We start from the raw sequence: 22,180 nt of genomic DNA on the forward strand, positions 1-22,180 counted from the left end.
TTACTGCAAAATTTTGAATCAGGATATCTCGAGTATCAAATTAGTATATCATGCAATTTCTGATTCGGTTGAATTTCTGTGTTATTCCATAGCATGCAGATATTTGGATTTCGGTTACTTGGGCATTAACATTAAACTATTTTTATTTAGTTCCTTGCTTGAAGAGAAAAAAAAATCGATTAGTCAACGAACAGAGAACTCATTACAGGCTCCAGAAGTCGTGAGAAATTTTTTATTTTTGACACGACCCATGTACCATACATACGTAAGAGACAACCTGTAAATAAAATCCTTTAGAGAAAAACGAAATGCATGACGCAAAAAACGATTGAAGAATAACGACCAAAATTCTGCAGACTAAATAAAATACTGTTCAAACGGGCCTGATTTCCAGGATCCCCGAGACCCGAATTTGCTGTACAAACAAAGCGACGAAGTTAATAAGGAGGAAAAAATGATCGAAGAAGTCGAAGCGGTTGAGCAACTGCTAATACCTCAAAATCGAGTTTCGCCATCAACGAGTCTGAGAGAAGGTAGAAAACTGTACCAGTACATCGCAACGGGAGTAGGTCAGTTGATCATGTAAAATATAAAAAAGATGATAGAAGAGTTAGCAGAAATATACATCTAACAATTCGATACGAATTTATATACCGTTCGCGAAAGTAATATAACCCGATGAAATAAATTTTCGAACATATATATATATATATAGCTGGACTGCCAGCACTCCAACTGGGCATCGTCCTCGGTTGGACATCACCAATGCTGCCTTATCTGACCTCGAAGGATTCGTTCGTGGTCGTAAACGAGGATCAGAGTTCGTGGATAACATCGTTGGCGGCCATGGGTGCGTTCCTGGGTGCACTTCCGGCTGGTAAATTAGCAGACTACATAGGTCGTCGAAGGTCAATACTGACAGTTAGCATCCCATTCCTGGCCTCTTGGTTGATGATCATCCTAGCAAAGGACATATGGGGCATATACACGGGTAGATTGTTCGCCGGAATTGGTTGCGGATCGATTTGCGTGCTGTCGTTAATGTACGTCGGCGAGATAGCCGAGACCTCGGTAAGGGGTCCGTTGTCATCGTCCTTCGCGATCCTGATCGCCTGTGGCATTCTCTACGCATACGCAGCTGGCGCGATCCTGAGTTACCGAGCGTTCGCCGGTTCCTGCGGCCTCCTGATCCTCCTCTTCTTCGTCCTGTCGCCCTTTCTCACCGAGTCACCAACATGGCTGGTGCGCCAGGGTCGAAGAGTCGAGGCCAACGAGGCGCTGCTTAGACTGCGAGGACCTGACTTTGACACAAAATCGGAAGTAGCCTGTCTCCAGGTCCACCGGCAATCGAAGCATGGCGGAATCAGGGATTTGGTGGGAACGCGGGCGGGAAGAAAGGCGATGACGGCGTGTCTGGGTTTGATGTTCTTCCAACAGTTGTCCGGCATCGATGCTGTCCTCTCTTACACCGTCCTGATATTCCAAATGGCCGGCAGTTCGATCGAGCCGTTTATAGCCACAGTTGTCATCGGGATCGTCGAGGTCGTCATGTCCGTTTTAGTCGCGGTTATAATCGACAGAGTCGGTCGAAGACCGTTGCTAATTGTCTCGGCGGCCATGATGGCGATCAGCCTCGCCACCCTCGGTTACTACTTTAAGATGAAGAGCTCCGGGACCGACGTAACTGGTGTCGGATGGATACCGCTGGTCTCCTTGACCCTCTACGTCGTAATGTTCTCCGTCGGTTACGGATCCATACCTTGGACGATGATCAGCGAGCTTTTTCCCCCTGAAACAAAGGGTGCGGCGAGCAGTATTTCCCTTTGCGTTAACTGGGCTCTGGTATTCGTCGTCACGAAACTTTTTCCTACGATGATGACCCGTCTCGGCGAAAGTATGACCTTCTGGATATTCGGCACTTTCATGGCGCTCGCTAGTGTATTTTCTATCCTGTTCGTTCCTGAGACCAAGGGAAAGTCCCTGGAGGAAATTCAGAGGAAACTGGAGAAAGGACGTGGCAGGATTTCTCATCCTGATCTTGACGTTAATATGGGAGTGAACGTGTGATATTGGATTTGTCGAAGGAGAATTAGATCGAGGTGGATTGAAATGATTACGACGGACACGAATGAGATTGTCAATCCTGTCGATATCACGCCGACGTGCTATTCGATACTTCCTTAGTCTATGTAATCCAATTAAAATTAGGTAAAAACCCAAGAGTATAGACTTGATGTTTATAAATATAGACAATTAGCCGTTATCTTTCATAATTTTCGTATAATAGCGCAACAAAATGTTCAAGCAACAATGAATGTTATAACAAATTAAATATTTTCTTCATATTCTGATCTTTAGTTTTATAATTCAGCATATTACAAACAAGATATGTACAACCACAGAAGAATACACGTATTAATGATACTAAATAATCCGCCGCTTAAAGAGAGTGAGAAAATATGAAACAAAACAACCGTCGATGGTGCAGTAAATTCCAGGGCGCGATAATAAATTGGCGTATATGTAGACGTAATTGAGTTAGGTACCTACAAGTCGGTGAGCGGTTTAGAAGTGTTTCTCCTAAGGCTTTGCAGGGGATGCAGTACGACACTACCTTGTTGGAAAACAAACCGTGACACATGCAAAAAGGCTTAACTGTACAACCCTTCGATAATTTTATCACAATATTTCGTCAAGCATTTTTCTTCTCTAGCCTCTATTCTCTTTCTTTCAGCAGAAAACCAATCACCTATTCGCAAATTCGCAAAATAAAATGATCGACTGTAGAGAATCGCACCCAAGCCAAACGGCTATAAGCATTTCACCAGCACGTTACACGCGAGGATTTTAAAACTCACCAAAGGGTATGACACGAAGATTGGGGCGATTGCGAGGTCGAGGGTGGTCCCCTGGGTCTCGGTGGGCCAAGGCAGTACAGGGCGTTCAAAGGCACGAAGTAACCCAGCTGGGCAGGAAGTGGCAGAGTGTTGTAACCGGCGTAGAAACAGCGCTGGGTATCATTGGTGTACATCTTGGTCTTCTCAAGGACGAAGAGCACCTTATCAAGGCAATATGACTTTCCTTCGCCTCCGGCAATAAATGCATGCACCTCTCGCACTTCGTGTGTCAAATTCGTTTGCAGTTATTTAGAATGTGTTTCGATCAATTTATTCTACAAAACGCCAACACTGGTTACCGGCAAACTATAGATCTTCAAAACTTTGGCCACCAATCCTGTATTTTCATCGTTAAAACATCTTCGAACTATGACTGTGACACGTTCGTATAAGAACATGATCGATTTTCCACGTTCCTTTCTCGACTTTTCGACACTTCAATTAATCGTCAGAATTGAGGAAATAGATCGAGAAATGAGTTGACGTAAGATTCAGGAAAAATAAATTACAAAATTTCATCGCAACTGACAAAACGTGCTGACACGCGTTTCTCTATTACCGCACGCGTTGTGACTATCGGCTATAACAATTACGGATGTCGGTCTAAACGATTTCACGACTGGTCGGTCGTCTCGTGATCTTTTTTCGACACGGATACGTACGTACGTATCTATAGTATGAGTATGCAAGTACATACCAATACACACTCAAGCCGCGTCAGCGATAGAGATCGACTGAATAAACGAACTGGAGATAGGAACGGTGTCTAGAGGCCCAAATAAATTTCTATCACCACGCTAAGGAATGATGACCCGTGATACACTGTGTTTGAAGGGTTTTCAACTATTTGTTATAATACGGCTAAGAATAGATGTGTCATATACCCATATATGTATGTATATATGCGTGTGAGTGTGTGTGTACAGGATGAAATAATAAATGGAAAGCGTGACGCGTACTGTAAACAGAGCCGATAGTTTCTCATACCGGAAATTTATTATTATACGTAAACACGAAACGACAATCGACCCAAACTGTTATCAATATGACGATGAAAAATAAGAATTATTCATAATCGATTCAGGGAAAAAGATTTTAGGTGTATGTGAACCAGAATTTATTGCAACGTGTTATACGAGCCATCTATAAAAGTCGCGATGTACAAACAAGCGTTTAGCATGTTCCAAAGCACGACGGTCACTTAATAATTGGTGCGAAAAGGGCCAGCTGGAGAATAAACAAGCGAATTAGTTACCTCGAGGGTTTAAAAACCCCTCTTCGGTCGTTCTCTTCTCGTTATTATAGGGGGATTAAAATTAAACACGTAAATCACACCGCTTGCTGTCTAATTGTAAATTTATATACATTGAATTGATCGCTCCTCAAATTGTCCATAATTAAAGAAAGTCAAACTATAACAAAGGTGATAATTAAATCGGTATCAATTATACTAATACCTGTAATATGAAACCGAATAAAAGTTCTACATCTTAGAAGTGATTAGATATTCGTTCGAAGATTAGAGCAAGAATTTTCCACTCGGAAATGTCTAAAATATTTTATAATTATTACAGATTACTGTGTACTTGGAACTATGCAGGCAATTATTTAAACAAATATTAACTAAGCATGACTAAAGCGTACAGCAAAACTGACCCGCAGACGAACCGATAATACAATGGTGAATTAAAAAAAATGCAGAATAAAAAAAGCGAAAACTGGGATATCGATATAAAAAATTAGAAAAGTTAAGCACAGTGGGAATAAATTATCGCCGAATGAGGATGGCGCGAAATTCTCGAGGCACCGCGAAGCTAGTGTCGCGATTCTGTGCTAAGGCGTCGCGACGACTGAACCCGAGGACGACGACACATACAACACGGGAAAACGTACGGAACTGCAGCAGCAGTAGCAGACGACAAACGGAGTAAGTGAGTGAGTGAGTGAGAATAAGCGCGGAAGAAACGACGCGCGGGCGCCGCGGGCTGCCGACGCTTCTCAAAATAACGAGGGTGTCACAGCAGCAACAGAGTCGGTAGCTGCAGCCGTCGCCTCCAAAGTTTTGAGGAGATGCTGAGGAGCCGAGCTGGACCGGAGTTGGTATAATCAAGACGACGACGCCGTGCGCCGCACTCTACTTTCCATGTAGAAGAGTTGAACACTGGACTGCAGAGCGGAGAAGAGACGCCGAGCGTCCCTCTGCATCAGCGTTGTTAACGCGGCTATGCGACGTCGCGACGCATAGCGATGCATAGATTACAGATATATATTATATCTCTGGGACTTTAATAGCGGCGTAGGTATGTATATATCCGACTCATCGCGTCTTTTGAATTTTAGTCGGTGCAGTTTTGAACTGGAAAATGCAATGGGAATCGAATTGTCGTGGTTGACGCACTTTTTGCAATCTAAGATGCCCTGAATGATTAATAAAATTTATATACGTACTTTTAAATTATATATATATATATATAGTAGAGAACGGTCGAATGATAAATTCGATATTTTTGCATTAGGATTTAATTTTTTTTTCTTCTATTACTTTTCGATTTGAATATAAAACATAATTTTCGCAGAATAAATATCAAATCCCAGTTCCAAAGTTCCAAAAAAACACAGAATCCTGACTCAATCTCGGTCAACTTGAAGTATATAATATAATCTATTAGTCAGTTATAAAAATTGAAAACTTCCGAATTCGAGGAAGAACGAATGAAGTAAGAGATAATTTCGAAAGAACAAGGCATCGGGATTCGGATCCGTGAACAGTATTGAGAGACAGGCGTTTAAGGCTATACAAATGCGGTGGGGTATATATCTATAGATAGACCAAGGTGCATAGACGTATAACGTTTCGTGTTTCTACTCCAGTCGATTAGTCGAAAGCCTATCCATCTCAAACTGTACACCAAGGCATCCTCTAGCTAAGCACAAATGATGAATTACAACCAGCTGTATATATGTAGTTTTAAAAGACGCCCGCATTGACGAGAAAGCAAGGATCACAAACTTGGCGCAGCATGCATGCGGGATGTCTTAAAATGATTCAAATTTTCAGAACATTTGTTACATCAATTCAAAGGTTCTTGACGGTTTGTCTGCATTGCAGTCTCGTTATTTTGCTTTCGGGTATATTTATACCGAGATATTCCTAGGGATGAATCTTTTTTCTTTCGTCTTCTTCTTTTATCGAACTTGTAAATTTTTTATACGCACTTTCTCAATTTTTGCGGTACCTACGTATCTCATATTAACGAGTAAAATATACAAATTTAGAACTTTTTTTCTCGGTTTGATTTTTCAACGGAAAATCATCATCGTTTTCTTTTTCATATTCGATAATTTTAGCCCAATCTTGCATAAATATTCACCTTTATCGTTCTACATTTACAAATGCCATGCATGACATATTGATCTTTTCAAAATAGGTCAATTTAAACGGGATTCCGCGGTAGGTAAGTATAACGATTTCCAAGAATTATATGGTATACTGTGTCGATTTGTGCCCGTGAGTTTCTCAATGAGCCTCTCTACACACCCATATAATAATACCTACGCGTACACAAGCTTGAGATTCCAGCAGCAGCAACTTGTTCCTATCCTGCATGGTCACCGTTTGTGTACTGGTTTAGTTAGTTAAACGTCATTCCTTGAATTCCCCCATAAGGATTCTTGACGAGACGTTATAGGGAAGGAAAACGGAGCAAGATTTTTCCATCTCTTCTTCTCTCGGTGTCCTTTTGTTCTGTATTAATTGTTTGTAAATTTCATACCAGAATTTAATGTATTAAAGCAAAAATTAAAAGTATGTTCATCTGGTAAAATATCTGGTAAAATTCTTACGAATTATAAGATAATATATATATTATTGACGTACAAAGTACATCGCCGGTTACAAGAAAAAAACAAACTTAGAAGAGATAAAAACATTTTCTCGTTCTCCTACAGCAACAAACTGCCCGTAAACATTATTACCCGGATAAAACAATTTTAGGACTGCGACATAAGTTGGAGAGGCAACTTTATAGAAGAAGATTCATTGTCAGTATACGTCGTTCGTTTTGAAATCATACCGATATATAACAATACCCGGTATATTATACAACCTCATTCCAAAAGGGGAAGTTTAATTGACGAGATATGCTGCGGGAAGTTTGTCGACGTGCGGAAAGAACGGGAGAGATTTTATCTTAATTTTCCACAGAATCGTATCGTGAATCAGCAGTCGTGTTTCAATTAATTTAATTAAAAAATAACAACCCATGAAATTTGTGCTCGGGTTTAATTTTCATTAACAACAATAAGTATAACGAATGCACGAATCGGTTGGAAAAAAAAGTTGATTAATAAATTTCAACTCCGAAAAGTTTCTTAAACGTATTTCGAGAAGCGGACACGAAGGATAAAACCCTTCTACTTTGCGTAATATGTTTGTAAGCTTTTAACATCCAGTGCAAATATCTATCTATATTCACCCTCGACAACAGCTCAGTCTAAAGCAAATATTATAGAGATATTTCCCTTCCTCGTAATATACTCATAGCTTGCACAGTCACGTAGCACTCTCTCTTTCGATCTCTCTTACTCGTTCTCCATTTCTCTCTTTCCCTCTCGCTACTCGCTGGTGTGCGTCCGCAATAATTCTACTGCAGGCAGGGTGTGATTCTTGATGTTTTTAATCGGATAATCCGGGATTGTTCCGACCTAGTCCAACGTCATCATCCGATAAAACGTAACTAGCAGACTTAATCTGACCGACGGTTCGAAATAAAAAGAAATAAAAAGATAGGATCAGAATATATTCAGCTAAGTGTTCCCGAATACCTTTACCATTGAACACGTATTGCGAGTAAATCTTGATTTTCTGTTCCATATTTATTATGTTTATTATAAAAAAGAATCCACAATTCCCTCCTTTTTCAGAATGTATTCGATCATTTGAAAAAGAAGTGGCATCCTGAACTCAGACTACACGCACGCCGTTCCTGTCGAGCGGGTAAGATCAGCTAGGCGTAATTACGCGTACCTAATGATATGCAACCGATGTAGCGCATGCGGCGAGTGAGGTTGCATGGCCTAAGGCGTTATTGGTTATAAAGGTAACGTGTAGCAAAATCGAAAAATTGAAAGAAAAACGTGTAAGCACCGATTAAAAATCACATATATCAATGACAGCGAAAGATGGAGAAAGTTATAATTGAGTTTATCCAGTTTTCTGGTGATCATCTTGATAATAATCAAAATCACTTCAAAATCAAAGTTGAAATTATTTCACACGCAAGACAGCGAATGCATTTTATTTTTGCAAAGAATCGACGGGACTCGCGATGTATAATGAAGAGAAAAAGAAATCTTTACTGACCCAGAAATGGCTCGAACGGCCCCTAAGGGAATAGCTCCGTTTTACCGGGATACTTGGACCGGTCCCGTTCTACCTCCAGCCTTTGGTAAGCTTCTCCCTTTACACCGTCGTTTTATAGTATTATAAGTGTAAGATTTCTCAGGTACAAAACAGCGGCCTACAGAGGCCAACGTCCTCGCCAATGTTAAGAAGCAGATGTAGACTCAAGCTCCTGGGATATCGAAGGCTAAAGGATATTGGGTCAATTAATTTAAGTCGTCGAAGAAGGAGGGAAAAGAAGCCTTGTGGAACAACTCGAGTGGAAACATCCAGAATCGAGAGACATTCATTGTGTGTAAGTCGTTGAGTAAAATACCGATCACAGATATTTGGTGTAGAAAGTTTTCCTATCGAAAGGTTCTTACAGTTATATTTGATGCGGTCACTTTTAGGGTTTAGAGTATATTATTACCAGCTCGACAGTAACAATTCGACAACAATAAGCCGGTAAATTAAAAAGCAGTAAAGCGAGCTCAAATTTTTTTCAAAAGCGAGTCATTGGCGTGAATTGAATTACTGCAGCACAAAAAGACAATGAAACAAACGTCACGATTAATTTCTGCTCTAAGTGAGAAAAAAGTATGGTGGATAATAATAAACTTTAGATTACATATTGCGAGCTTTACGATCCCGTCTCAAATAAACCGTGTGAATTATTTCCGTTGACGCTGCACTAGAGGTCTTCGCCCTCTAAAGTTGAAATGGATTACGCGCCAAATATTCGCGTAATCCAACTGACGTGACCAGCCGAAGCGCTCTTCCAGTGGACTGCGTAAAGTCAATTTCCCTGATTTCCTTTGAAGTCACGCGGTTAAGTTCGAATTCAAACCACTTCTATTTCTTTCTCTCTCTCTCTCTCTCTCTCTCTCTCTCTCTCAAACTTTCTAACTGCTAAACTCAACCTGCAACACGAAAAGCGACCAAAGGTTCCGTCAGCTTTCGAAGCTGTTTAGTTTGCGCAGTAAAAGCGAATGCGAGACTGCAGGAGAACCGATTCAAAGATCAATACCGAATCCTGTCAGTCTCCCTGACAAGTAACACGCCGCATATACCAACTCTCTAACGATTTTTCACTGTAGTAACTGACAAGACTCGGAAGATCTATGGAATCCCAACTACCGTTGGAAGCAAGGTAAGGAGTAAACGAGGTAAGCATAAGTGGCTGATTGTAGGGAGAATGAAAAACCTTCAAGTCTTCAAGCAGTAAAGCCAATTAAATTTCTTTCACATTTTACTCTGTACGCTTGTACATCCTCCTCCAATAAAATCAAATTTTCACTTCCACAGGTGAGTTGGTGGCATAAAATCCAGTTTTGCTTGCTCTCACTTTGCCTCGTGATACATGACGCTGCGTTAATATCTGTTTCCGGCAAGGAGTAAGAAATTAAAAATGTAGGATTCATGGGCACGTAATTAAATATTATTCACCAAGGTATCATGATAGTATACCGACAGATTAAATCGTGAGTTGTTCGCGCGTTGGCGCGATTTCTCAATCCAGTGAAACCCTGCAGCGATCATAGCGGTGAAACGAATCGTTATAGTCGCAGTAATTTGGGCAACGCGATATTTCGGACAGTCTATATTAAAATCGCGATATGACGTAACGGGCTCGCGCGAAAAAAGATTGAAAAAAAAAAAAAAAAAATTTGTCAAGTTGAAAAGGATGCAAAATCGAGTCCTCTTCGCCTAATAACTTATATCGAATATTTTGCAGCGACGAGTCTGAACTGAATATCCGTAGGAGAACGCGACAAACGTTTCGAAAATACTTTCACTGTATATATAAATATATATAATCATCGGCGAATCACCATGAATTTAGTAATATCAAGGTCAGAGAACGAATATTATGTATGTTAAAGCAAAAGCCGTGATAGATTCAGGATTGAATTGAAAGGCAATAAATTTCCTTAACTCGCGTTCGGTTTGGCGCTGCTTCTTTTTCATGCACGCACTGCAAGCTGATCGAGAAGGTGAAGAACGATTTCGAATAAATTTTTATTACTCGAAAGTCAGGATGTATATATGTATAATGCATGAATGTTCCAGGCTTCTTTTGAAGCTGCTGCCGCTGCTGCTGCTGCTACTGCGAAGCCGATCTTAAGAACCGATAAAAACAACTCTTTACGATATTTTAAGGACAGAAAGATAGCGACTTTCAATTTGGCTCTTAAAATTAATGGCGTGTTTTCCGTACAATGAATTTTTGTTCAAGCAGTTAAAAAACGACAAGTTAAAGTTGGATACGGAGACTCTCGTTGTTTTTACAAGAAAAGACCGAAGCCATCATTCGACGAAACGCTTATCATCGAAATCCCGTAAGAATAAGTCTATGTACACAACGTGTTTGCTGCAAGAGTCACTCGATATCGTTGTACAGACCAAATACCACGCATGCAGGTGGTTTAAAATTACTGTCGCAACATGAGCTTGCCAGTTGTAAGATCCGTAGACATGAATACCATAAGGATCATTACGTGTTCAAAAACGCCTTGGTTTATACCCCACGAGAGATCATTTCGCCTAACAGCTCATCAAGCCCCATAAGAAATGATATCCATACATACACATATATCACAGAAGCCATGCGTGGGGAAGAAAAAAACGGAGTTGAGTTGCAAAATGTGAAAAATACACACAAATTCATCCTGCAGTCACCCATCCTCCCGATCACATGACCATATCAAGGATTTTTAAGTTTTCCAAGCCACAGAGCATTCGTATAATGAGTATAAATAATGCTTGAAATAAGAACTTTCGTTTACTTTTGCCTTGCGATGGTATCCTATAGTATAATAATTTCCGGTCACCGCAAACAACGTTCCGAAAGCGCGATCAATCGATCAAATAGAACTAGACATTAATTAAGACCTGTATTAACTAACGATGCTATAAATCGTCGTCGTTTATATAATAGACAAAAAACGCGTACCGCGCTGTCTAGAAACGCTGTTCTATCCACATACAGGCATGCACAAGGCAGCTGATGAATTTTTTCTTACATCATGTTGAAGGTAATGCAGTGTGTATGTGTAGATATTATATCTTCCATTACGAAAGATTGAACTTGGAAAACATACCAAGATCAAGCAGGGATAAAAAGTAAACAAGAAAAAACACCGACAACTTCAACATAAGAAAATCGGAGAGCTAAAAGATGTAATCAATCATGCACATCTAATTTAGTTTTAATTGTTTTTAGCTTCAATTATTTATAGTTTTCGACTCTCTTAACGTGAGTCTAATATCAACAAGGAAAAACCTAAGTAATTTATCTCAGCGATTCTTAAAAGTCGGTGAAAATTTTTGCAAAATTCAAACGAGAAAGCCAGCAGTGCGTAAACGAAGTACTTATTTTTTCAAAATCGAGAATGATAATTTGGCATTTAATAAAAATATCACTCGAAGAACACTTAAATTCCATATTAATTGACTTGATTTTCTAAATACTCGTCGTTTCGGTACTTTCTACAGGTTTACGAGTTCGGATTGTTATAATACGAAAAAAAAATTGAACACCTCAATTCTGATTACGACAACTAATAATTAATTATGCTGTAAACTGAATAGTTGAGTTTTTTCGACTTATATCTACAAAATATTCTGCTGATCGTAATATAAGTGAACACTATCCACACGTGCTCTCTTTACACACCAGAGATCAAGGATATATCTAAAAGAATTCTAGCCCCTTTTTTTTTTTTTCTTCTTTTTTTTGTGGGGAATTTATCACTCAACTGACCGAAGAGATATTTTAAGAGAAGTGCGATGTGATAATTTTGCTACATGTGTAATACATGCCTTTCTTACTCTACTATATATATGTATACATTGTTTCAACGTCATCTATGATATACGATTCTTGTAAGAACGCTATCATCATCGCTAGTAGTGTGACGTTAAAACACGAGGCCAACAAACCAGTGTCGTAAACTAGTTCTTTTGGTCAGTGCAAATACGGAGTAGGTAAAAGTCTCGTAATAAGCAAGTGCCTCTGAAGTTAGCGAAGGAACAACCTCGTGGCTACTCATCTTTCGGTTCAAAAATTTACCGACTATATCTTATTGCTGTCGGATAGTTTCGTGGGTTTGACAGAGGGTTTGACTGATGTATAATGGTTAATGTTAACCGATTTTTCTTTCCTTTCGCATACTATAAATAGACATATACATACATACGTAATACACGTAGCATTGACAATAGAAAGCGCAAATTCCTATACTTTGCATGTGGAAATCGTCATTTCAAAGTACAATTTATTATGCGACCACCGTCTCGTTATCTGAACTCGAATATCAGATAAAAAGAAGATAAAATTGCGAAATGTTCACTTGACGATATACGTTTATTGTTTTTCAGCAAAATTTTGAGGCGATCGATTGTTGCGAGATCGAGATTCGCGGCTGCAGTTTTGTTAAGGGCGGGGGGAGGGGGGAGGGGGGGGGTAAGCTGAGATCACGGACATAAGGAAAGTCCCTCGGGAATCGAGTAGAAATCCCGTTTAACGAGCCGTCAACCGGAAGGAAGGGTTTCGGCTGTGCTCCGTTTGCGTTTCGCATCATTTACGCCACTTCCTGTGCAGCAAGTATAAGAGAAGCCATACATATAACGAATACATAGCTAGGATCAGGATGCCGAAGCTAGCCGTGAAGAATTACTTACTTAGAATGAGGGTCAGATGCAGCTAACACAGAATAATCGTAAAACTTTGGTCAAGAGCGACTGAAAAGGTTTTTTTTCGTACAAGTGAATTAATTGCCTCGGCATTAAATTGACTAAAAACTAACGTCACTTTGCAGTTGATTTTGAAAAACTTCAAGACGGTGCGTATTTTTTTTTTTTTGGGAGAATATTATGTTTATGAAAGAAAAAAATTGTTCGTATAAACTCACCATTTTTTTATATCGTTGTCAGAATCCTGGCCAAGAAAATTAACCTCCACGTTACCAATCTCGCTTTGAATATCGTCTTCCTCTCTTCGATCGGGCGGAAGTTCGCCCATGTCGGATCCTGAGGGAGAAAGGCTGTGCTGCTGTTCTCCTGAAAACGATAAATTATACAATTAACACTGATAAATTTTTTTTTCAATTATACCTGCAATAAAAAATCACACCAGTCGACGTATCGTTTTGTTTAAAATTTTTCAAACGTCATATTAAAGGTTTCGATTATATATTTAAACATTGAGTTTTACTACATACAAACGACGATGTTCAAGGTCCAAAAAGACGTTCTCTTTCTCTCTATGTTCTTCTTTTTATTTTCTACATAAAGAGATCCTGAGAGTGCTTCGAACGTTATCTTAATTGTCGACGACGACGCGATGAGGCGCTTTCTTATAACGACCGACGACGGACGATAAAACACGAAGTATTATATTACAAATGTTTGTCAGCATAATCACAAGATACGAAATTCGCGTGAACATAAACGCGGTGAAATCCTATAAAGTATAATTTTCAAATTAAAATTGACTATGAAGAATTTCACCAAGAATTATTAGAGATTTGAAGATTGCATGAACAGATCATCACCAAGACACCATGACAAGATAAAGAATGTGAAAATCGCTGAGTGCATCAGCCTCGTTATCTAAATCTAGTAGGTACAACAAAAAGTCGGTTTCTACAATCTTGATTTTTCTTCCTACCATACCGTAGCCTGACGATGGTCGGTTAATTGGTGCATAATTGCTAATTGAGGATTTTCAGCCTCTCGCAAACGAGATTATATGCATACATAGGTAACAGGTGTGTGTTGCATATACGTATGCTAGTATGCAGGAGTAACGAGCGAACGAGGTAAATGACTATTATATCGACTTCTGTAAGTCAGAAAAAAAAGAATGAATCATGCGATTGAAATATAGAAATAAAATTTTAATCAGTCGTTTCGGTGTATAAGATATATAGGTATATTCATATTCTAGATGAATGTCATGATCACCGTTTTACAGAGAATTTTACGAATCCGCATAACACGATGAAACTGTTCATCACAAGTTCATGCGAAAATCAAAATTTTGCGAAATATCTCGAACACCCTTCGAATGCTTTTATAGAATTATCAGAATAAAATTGAACTGTATTTTTTTATTTCCAAAGAGCTTGACACGTTTGGCTGCTAACTCTGGCTGCTGGCTTCAGCTTCATAGAATAAATTTATTCTCTCGTACGCACAGGAGAAGAATAATGTACATAAAGAAGACCTGCTGAATTTTCAGAGTATATAAGGTATGATGTTCTCGACTATACATACATATATATATATATACGATGTACGTGTAATGCCTGTGTGGATATTCTTATACGCTTGGATAAAAGGGAAGAAGACGACCCTTGAATTCTGATTGATTGTGAGTTTGACGAGAAAAGCTGCTTCTGTTATACGACCTATTCATTCATCGACCATACGTAGCAAAGGACGTAGATGTATTACATGTACATCTAAATATATGTATACACGCGTGGTACATAAGGCGATAGGTATATAGACAACTCTTGAATCTTGTGTCTCGAATCTCGAATCCTGAAAGCCAAGGTCAACGACCTATACGTCTTCGAAGCTTGTCGCAATCGAGTTCTCCTGCTCTTCCTCCTCCTCTTCTGATGGCGTCGTTGCTACTGCTATATCGGTATAATTCCGTGGTGAAAAAAAAGGGTTTCAGTCTCATTTCAACTTTCAATATACTGCACATCGACGCGTTGCATCCTGTCGCCTTGTCAACCTCGTATTATTACATGCGTTACAATAATTATAAGCGTGCAATGCTTATGGCTTAATTTAAGCAAGTATATTCTTTTAATTTTCGACTCGTCTGTTCGTCTGCAGATATCAAATCGTGCATACGAAAAAGTATTTTTAGCATTATTCTTCTTCTTATTCTATCGACGTGACTTTCGCGGCATAAAAAAAAATGCATTTTTTTGTCGTTGTGTAAACAGTTTATTGCCGTACCGCGTGTATATATATATATGTATATGTATATTCGTGTTTCTGCCATGCAGTCGCGGTTACGAGGATAAAGAAGCTTTTACACCTCGCATCTTCTGCTGCCTATTGATATACGTTGTTCGTAAATACTCGAGAAGGTATAATACAGCGTGTAAATAGAAAAGAAATAAAAATGATTATTCGCAAATAGAAAACCCGCTGCTGAATCGTGTGTATATAGATATAATACAGACCATGACGATTTTTAAGCGTTATATATTATTTCTACACACCGAGTATAATTTACAAACATCCTGACAATTTTTTGCACTATATGTATAAATAACCACGTGATATTGTCGCGGATCGAAAATTTCAACCAAAAACGAATCGCAAAATGACGAAAGAAGACTTCGCGAAACACAATATAATAACCAAGATAAGTAATGAACAATTTTTCGCTGGTTTAAAATATACGCGCTGAGAAAGTTATTTTTCTATTACAAAAATTTATTAATTCTCCTTTTTGTTGTTTTTTCCAGCCGTAATATGCGCGTCATAATAAAATTCGAGGCGTATAATGGACACGAGATTAAAAACTGTCATTCAATAGAAAGTAATCTATGATCAGGCCAAAACTGAACTTCTATTATTCCACGAATGTACGACGCAGGAATTATTTACGCAATCGTGGTCGGTAGCAGTTTCCTTATATTGGTAGTAATACTTCTGAGCATTTACTGTTTATGCCCCGAATCATTGGGGGGGTATAAAAACTGCGTCAGCGTTAGATCAAATTCCGCACATCGGCGCCCGGAAACAACGCCAATTAGTAAGTTGTAAGATAAAGAAACCTCGAATAACCGCGAGTGACTCAAGAGTGCAATTTTTCTCCTCGTTAAACTAAAAAATATAATTTTTATTTCAGGCTTGCGTTCGGTTAGCAGCAATTAATTGCGCGCATGTAGTGAAAAAAGGCCAAAGAAAACTGGGAATTTGTTGAATCGTTGGAGAATAAAAACATGATTTAAGCCTTGGATATACAATATACATATAAAATGAATAAAAAATTACTTTGCGACGACATCCTCAGTGTGCATAGATAATATACGCTTCTGCGAAGAGTCGCGTTTACAGGATGCAAGTAAGCAGTAAATAGTTTACACGTTGCTATTTTCAGTTAATACCGACTAACAAGCAACAAACACAGAGAAACACCGGGTTAATCACGACGCGGAATAATTAAGGGACTGACAAGAAATCCTGTGAAACTATGTAACGTGCATGCAGGGGGAGTTTCTAAATGACGGCAACGCGCCTCGTGAGATTGAGAAAAGTTCCCACAAAGTATGTATGTATGTATGTATGTATGTATGTACAAAAGAAGCCAGAAGACAATGAACTTGAGTAACTTTGCAGTTTGCAGACTTTATCGCTGCAACTTGCGACTAGAAGACGATTCGTATTCCTGCATAAAAAAAAAAAAAATGCCTACAAGTTGCGTTCTACAGACTTCCGTCGTTCCTTTTCGTAATCCCGAAATCAAAAACTGTAAAACAATACGATTCTTGATATTTTCTGCGTAAACTCTGCTGCAAACGAAACGAGTTACCGTACGTGAAATCGATTTCGTTGTCGAATGGGTGGTTATTCGGAGTCGAAGACAACGTGGAGTGTTGTCCTCGAGTGAAAGTAATTTGAGTGACGGAAAACACATGGCTTATACCAATCGACGCCTCCGCACATTATACGCGAGTCTAGAAGTCCTAGTATAAGACTACTGTACCTTCATGTATGGAAAATTCATCCATAGACTGTACGGCGCTTACCGCTGTTATTATTTCTACCGTGCAAAAATTTCTTAGGCATTAATTAGCGTCTCGTGGACGAGTTCTCTCTTACGTCACGGTTGAATAAATAATTAAGCCTCTCAATCCTTAATCTCGATCGCTCTGTACCTAAGTACTCACATCCAGTTCAACGAGCCGGCATTTGCCGCGATTATTAATCACCTGCACCTCGCGGTGATGAAACAGCCCTGAACTGTTGCGACGATCGCCATTTGATCTTTGTAATTAAGAGACTTTCAGAACAAATTCCCTCGAATATTACGATTAATTCTCGGCTGATAAGACCTGGTAATTGTATATTCATAATGAGTATTCATCAGGCTGGTTTCTTCTCCGATTTAGTTCTAGACGAAGTGAGCAACGAAAGAACACGACATCATCCCCTGTTTGTTGGTCATGAATGAAGTGTAGAAGAAGAAGAAATTCGTATACAATAGCTGGACTTACCGGTGATGCTGTGTTGATCAACAAGCAGGTCCGTCAATACGTGAGGGCATTCGGCTTCGAGGGCGAAGCAGAACTCCCGAAAGGCATCGAAACCCTTTGCGCTGATAAGGTCAATCAGCAAATCGATGTCCGACTGCTCACCGCTGCCCCGAGCGATCGCCTCGCGGTCCAATTCGGCAATTACACCCTGCTTGACGAGCACACCGAGCAAATTTGTCACATTCAGTTCCCCGAGTAGCGCGGATTTGTGTCTCGACAATAATATCCTCACTTCCGCGGAGCCCGCCATGCTCACGGCGCAGCGGCGTCAAGCGTCTATCGAGCAACAGGTGTCACAGGCAGTTAGTTCCCTCGATCTCTCTCTCTCAACTCCGGCACCACTCTCGTTCAAAAACTTCTCGCGTTCTCGCCAAACTCGATCGCGATCCGCCAGAGTGCCGGCTGCCACAACACACGCGTACGAAGCCGAACAACTTACTGAATCTTTGCTGTGTGCGTGCGGAACACGCAAGCCGCCATTTTTTGATGGCGCCATCTCTGCGTCGGATTGCGAAGTACGATGCCAACAGCACCAAAAATCCGCATGCAATGCAACGTTGATTGAACGTAATATGCGTATATTGTAGCGTCGACTGAAAATATACCTAGAAAGACTGCCAGCTCTGGTTTATTACAAGGATTTGGGAGTAATTCAACGAGCCAGCATTTACAGACTCGTCTTATGGGTCCCAATGTAGGGTCGAGTCGGTATAGCAGAATGCTGCAATTTTTCCGCCGCCCCAGAGCAGCCCCTTACCTAACGCTAAAGTCAACGTATGTAATTTGGTAAAACATGTCACCTGCACGGGATCTACTTCGAGGCTCCAGCGGTGATTCCGGTGAGTTTGAGATTAAATAGTAGTTAATAGAAGAATAACTGAAGTATTTTGTCTTCTAGACAGCTTGTCACCGATTCTTTACATCGGATTTCCCTTTTTTCTGGCTGCTGTTTGCAGACGATTCATTATTTTTGAGGTTATATTCACCAATAACATCCGGTCACATTACTGTTATAAACGTACAACTGTGCAGGCTTCCACATTTTTAATACGTAGCTTAGAAAGTGTAAATTTAGATCACACTCACGATTTTGAAGTCAAAGTTCCATATCAAACAGAAAGGCTTTTCCAAATCGAACAACGGTTAAACACAATGAGTTTTTTTTATCACCATTTCTATTTCTTGAAGGTTCTGACTCGGAGAGTGCCTCAGGATCGAGCGCTTCTAGCCGTAGCGGAAGCCCAATGTCCCACGGCCCTGCGCCAACTCCTGGCCGGCAAAATAGTGACCATTCGGAGAACGAGAATGAAGGACCAGCCTCGCCAGATTCAATAAGGTCTCCTAGTAGTCCAAAGTCGGACAGGAGTCGGTCTAACGCGTCGAATAGATCCCGAAGCCGATCCCCTAGTGCCAACAAGTCAATTGCTAGCCCGACTTCACACAGATCAGCTAGCGGATCTAGAAATTCCAGTCCAGGATCACCGAGGTCGCGTCGCTCTGGAAGTGGATCTCCACAAACGGCGCGATCACCGAGCCCTGAATCGCAAAGGTCAGGAAGGTCCAGGTCAAATTCACCGCAAGGAAGCGTGAGATCAGAAAGTCCAAAGTCTCCTGCCAGCCATAGGTCTAGATCAAGATCGCCAAGTCAAAAATCCAAAACTCCGAATTCTCCTCGATCTAACAGAGCTAGCAGATCAAGATCTGTGAGTCCTGCTTCCCCGAGAAGCAATAAGTCTGGTTCTCCCAAAAGTCGGAGGTCCGGTAGTCAAACTTCACACACAAGCAGAAGATCGGGGTCCCCTGGATCGCCAAAAAGCCGCAGATCTGCCAGTGGAACGCCTAAAACACACAGATCTGTTAGCGGATCACCTAAAACCAACAGATCTGTTAGTGGCTCACCTAAAACTGTCAGATCTGTTAGCGGATCACCTAAAACCAACAGATCTGTTAGTGGCTCACCTAAAACTGTCAGATCTGCTAGCGAATCTCCCAAAACAAATAGATCTGCTAGTGGATCACCTAAAACGAATAGATCTCCAAGTGGATCACCTAAAACAAATAGATCTCCAAGTGCATCGCCTAAAACAAATAGATCTCCAAGTGGATCACCTAAAACAAATAGATCTCCAAGTGGATCACCTAAAACAAATAGATCTCCAAGTGGATCACCTAAAACAAATAGATCTCCAAGTGGATCACCTAAAACAAATAGATCTCCAAGTGGATCACCTAAAACCAACAGGTCACGCAGTGCTTCTCTGGCCAGTCGCAGGTCTGCTAGCGCTGGTTCTCATAGAAGCAATAAATCCAGATCTCGTAGTCCTGAAAGTCCAAAAACCGATGGGAGCCCACATTCGAGGAAATCTAAGAGCAAATCGCGGAGTCCTAAGGCTGCTGGAAGCGATGCTGAGTCAGAAAAATCGCTAAAAATTGCACGTAGGCATATCCATTCAATTTTGCAACATTATACGATTAATTTCAATACTTCCAATTTTTTTCTACTACTTTTTTTCAACTTGCAGCTGATGCAGATGACGAAGCAGCAAAACGTAAACGACAGACCGACAGTGGTTCTGAATCTGGAAAAGAAGTAAAGAAACTAAAAGGACTTATTGATTCAGATTCTGAAGAAGAGGAGCTACCTGTTAAAGAAAAAACAGACGATGTTGAGCCGACTGCTGACGCTCTCTTTGGAGATGCAAGTGATATTAGTACTGATGATGAGAAGGATAAGGAAGAAGAAGGAGAAGGAGAAGGAGAAAAAGACACAACAGCAAGAAAAAGCAAAAGCAAAAGTAGAAGTCGAAGTAGAAGTAGGAGCCGGAGTAAAAGTCGAAGTCGGAGTAGGAGTAGAAGTAGGGGGAGATCAGACAGTGGCGGAGAAGGACCTAGTCATAGGGCTTTAATTGAAGATGTAAGTAACTGAATTATTTTATATTTTCAGTTGAATTAGTTGAAAGTAAGAACCTTGTTTTCTGTGCCTGGAGTTGGTAAAACTTTATAAAAACTTTTGGGGCATTAGTTCATTCTAAAAAAATATGTATTTAAATTTGAAGGACGAGGAAAAAGAGAAAGAAGATGAACCGGAGCCGCCACCAGAGACGCGAATCGACGTAGAAATACCAAAAATCACAACAGATTTAGGACGTGAAATACATTTTGTAAAACTACCGAATTTTTTGTCTGTTGAAACGCGACCATTCGACCATGAGACTTATGAGGATGAAATTGACGAGGAGGAAACATTAGATGAGGAGGGAAGAGCTAGGCTCAAACTGAAAGTCGAGAATACCATAAGATGGCGAGAAGTATTCAATGACGAGGGAAAAGCAGTGAAAGAAAGCAACGCCAGATTTATAAAATGGTCCGATGGTAGTATGTCATTGCATCTGGGTTCAGAAATATTCGACGTCTACAGACAACCGCTTCAAGGAGATCACAATCATCTCTATATTCGACAAGGCACCGGTCTTCAAGGACAAGCGGTATTTAGAACAAAACTCGGGTTCAGGCCTCACTCAACAGAGTCATTTACACACAGGAAAATGACCATGTCATTGGCAGATCGTTCGCAAAAGACTACTGGCATTAAAGTATTGTCGCAAGTTGGAATGAATCCTGATCAAAACAGATACGAAATGATAAAGGTTTGTGAATCGGTGTTATCTAAATCATTTCTTTGCATTTCAATACCTTTCACAGTTTAAAGAAATTTACGAACATGATTTACAGAGGTTTTTTGCTCCAAATTTAATTTTTTCGTACTTCTTCCCTTTATCGTTTAGAAAGAAGAAGAAAAACTGCGAATGGCAATGCGAGCACAGAGCAAAAATAAAAAACCGAGTGGAAGTAGCAGAAGTGCGGGTCGAGCATCTGGCAGTTACGGAACGGAAGCTTATCACGATGATGGATCTGACGACGAGGGTGCAATTTCACTGGCAGCTATCAAAAACAAGTATAAAAAGGGCGCTGCTGCACTTGCAGCCAAATGTGAGTTAAAATTTCAAAGTTTTGTATTCAGATATTTGGCAAAAGACTCTCCCCACGAGTGTAACGAATTTCAATCAATTTTCAACCGTTCTAGCTGCCTCGAATATTTATTCGTCTGACGAAGAAGGGTCAGACTTCGAGGGTACGCGATCCAAAAAGTATCACAAGGGTAAAGTTCTTAAGGATTCGGACGAAGATTCAAATTCAGGATCTGAGAGTGGATCGGTAAGCGGTGGAGGCGGTGATGATGGCGCCGACGCTGCAAGTGACTAAGAGTAATTCGTGTTTGACAATATAAGATGTGAGAAAAATATGCTGTAAATATCAATCCGAAAAAATGTTGACGCGGAACCGTTCAACGGAACGCAAAATCCAATATCAGGTAACTGTTTTGTATGGGTCCCCATGAGACAGATCATATTTTATTTCTTATTACGAGTTACAGTCATGATTATATTGACAATATTATTAAAATTAAGATTATTTTCATTATCATTATGAACTAGAAATACATTATTCATTACTTGTAATCACAAAACGCAATTAAATATAGTATCATTTAAAATCATTATACAGTCTATTAATATTGCCTTAATCTTTTTCATTGCAGTTTTCGTTTT

The 22,180-nt window shown here is 40.0% G+C and overlaps 2 protein-coding genes across 10 annotated transcripts in view; one reads left to right on the top strand and one right to left on the bottom strand.

Moving 5' to 3' along the window:
- The window catches only part of LOC124413488 (tight junction protein ZO-1), a 72,937-nt gene extending 54,951 nt beyond the window's left edge, over positions 1 to 17,986 (bottom strand). For 5 of the 6 annotated variants that reach the window (XM_046894095.1, XM_046894103.1, XM_046894098.1 and 2 more), the window contains exons 1-2: positions 17,532 to 17,986; positions 13,194 to 13,341 (exon numbers count right to left, since the gene is read on the bottom strand). In XM_046894095.1, coding sequence (XP_046750051.1) covers positions 13,194 to 13,341; positions 17,532 to 17,820 — 437 coding nt within the window. In that variant the 5' untranslated portion in view covers positions 17,821 to 17,986. Of the gene's footprint in view, positions 1 to 2,858; positions 3,082 to 13,193; positions 13,342 to 17,531 lie in introns of those variants that run through there. The other variant, XM_046894096.1, reaches the window with a different exon arrangement.
- A 310-nt stretch (positions 17,987 to 18,296) lies between these two features.
- Positions 18,297 to 22,129, top strand: LOC124413489 (another transcription unit protein). Of its 4 annotated transcripts, none has more exons than XM_046894106.1 (8): positions 18,297 to 18,409; positions 18,759 to 19,452; positions 19,513 to 19,632; positions 19,783 to 20,006; positions 20,093 to 20,484; positions 20,627 to 21,217; positions 21,356 to 21,560; positions 21,655 to 22,129. In XM_046894106.1, the coding sequence occupies exons 1-8, from the start codon at positions 18,364 to 18,366 to the stop codon at positions 21,831 to 21,833; spliced, it is 2,451 nt and encodes an 816-aa protein (XP_046750062.1). In that variant the 5' UTR covers positions 18,297 to 18,363; the 3' UTR covers positions 21,834 to 22,129. The 4 variants fall into 4 exon arrangements, with proteins under 4 accessions (XP_046750062.1, XP_046750060.1, XP_046750061.1 ...); XM_046894107.1 differs by adding an exon at positions 18,527 to 18,621 and having other exon boundaries at positions 18,352 to 18,409; positions 18,759 to 19,632; XM_046894104.1 differs by having other exon boundaries at positions 18,759 to 19,632.
- The last annotated feature ends 51 nt before the right edge of the window (positions 22,130 to 22,180 follow it).

The sequence above is a fragment of the Diprion similis genome, chromosome 12 (genome assembly GCF_021155765.1).
Source record: "Diprion similis isolate iyDipSimi1 chromosome 12, iyDipSimi1.1, whole genome shotgun sequence".
Taxonomy (NCBI): Eukaryota; Metazoa; Arthropoda; class Insecta; order Hymenoptera; family Diprionidae; genus Diprion; species Diprion similis.

Coding starts and splice junctions, on each gene's coding strand:
- LOC124413489 (XM_046894104.1), top strand. CDS start 18,364: ATGTCACCTGCACGGGATCTACTTCGAGGCTCCAGCGGTGATTCCG. Junction 18,410..18,758: donor AGGCTCCAGCGGTGATTCCG/GTGAGTTTGAGA, acceptor TATTTCTTGAAG/GTTCTGACTCGGAGAGTGCC. Junction 21,218..21,355: donor ACAGATACGAAATGATAAAG/GTTTGTGAATCG, acceptor TTTATCGTTTAG/AAAGAAGAAGAAAAACTGCG.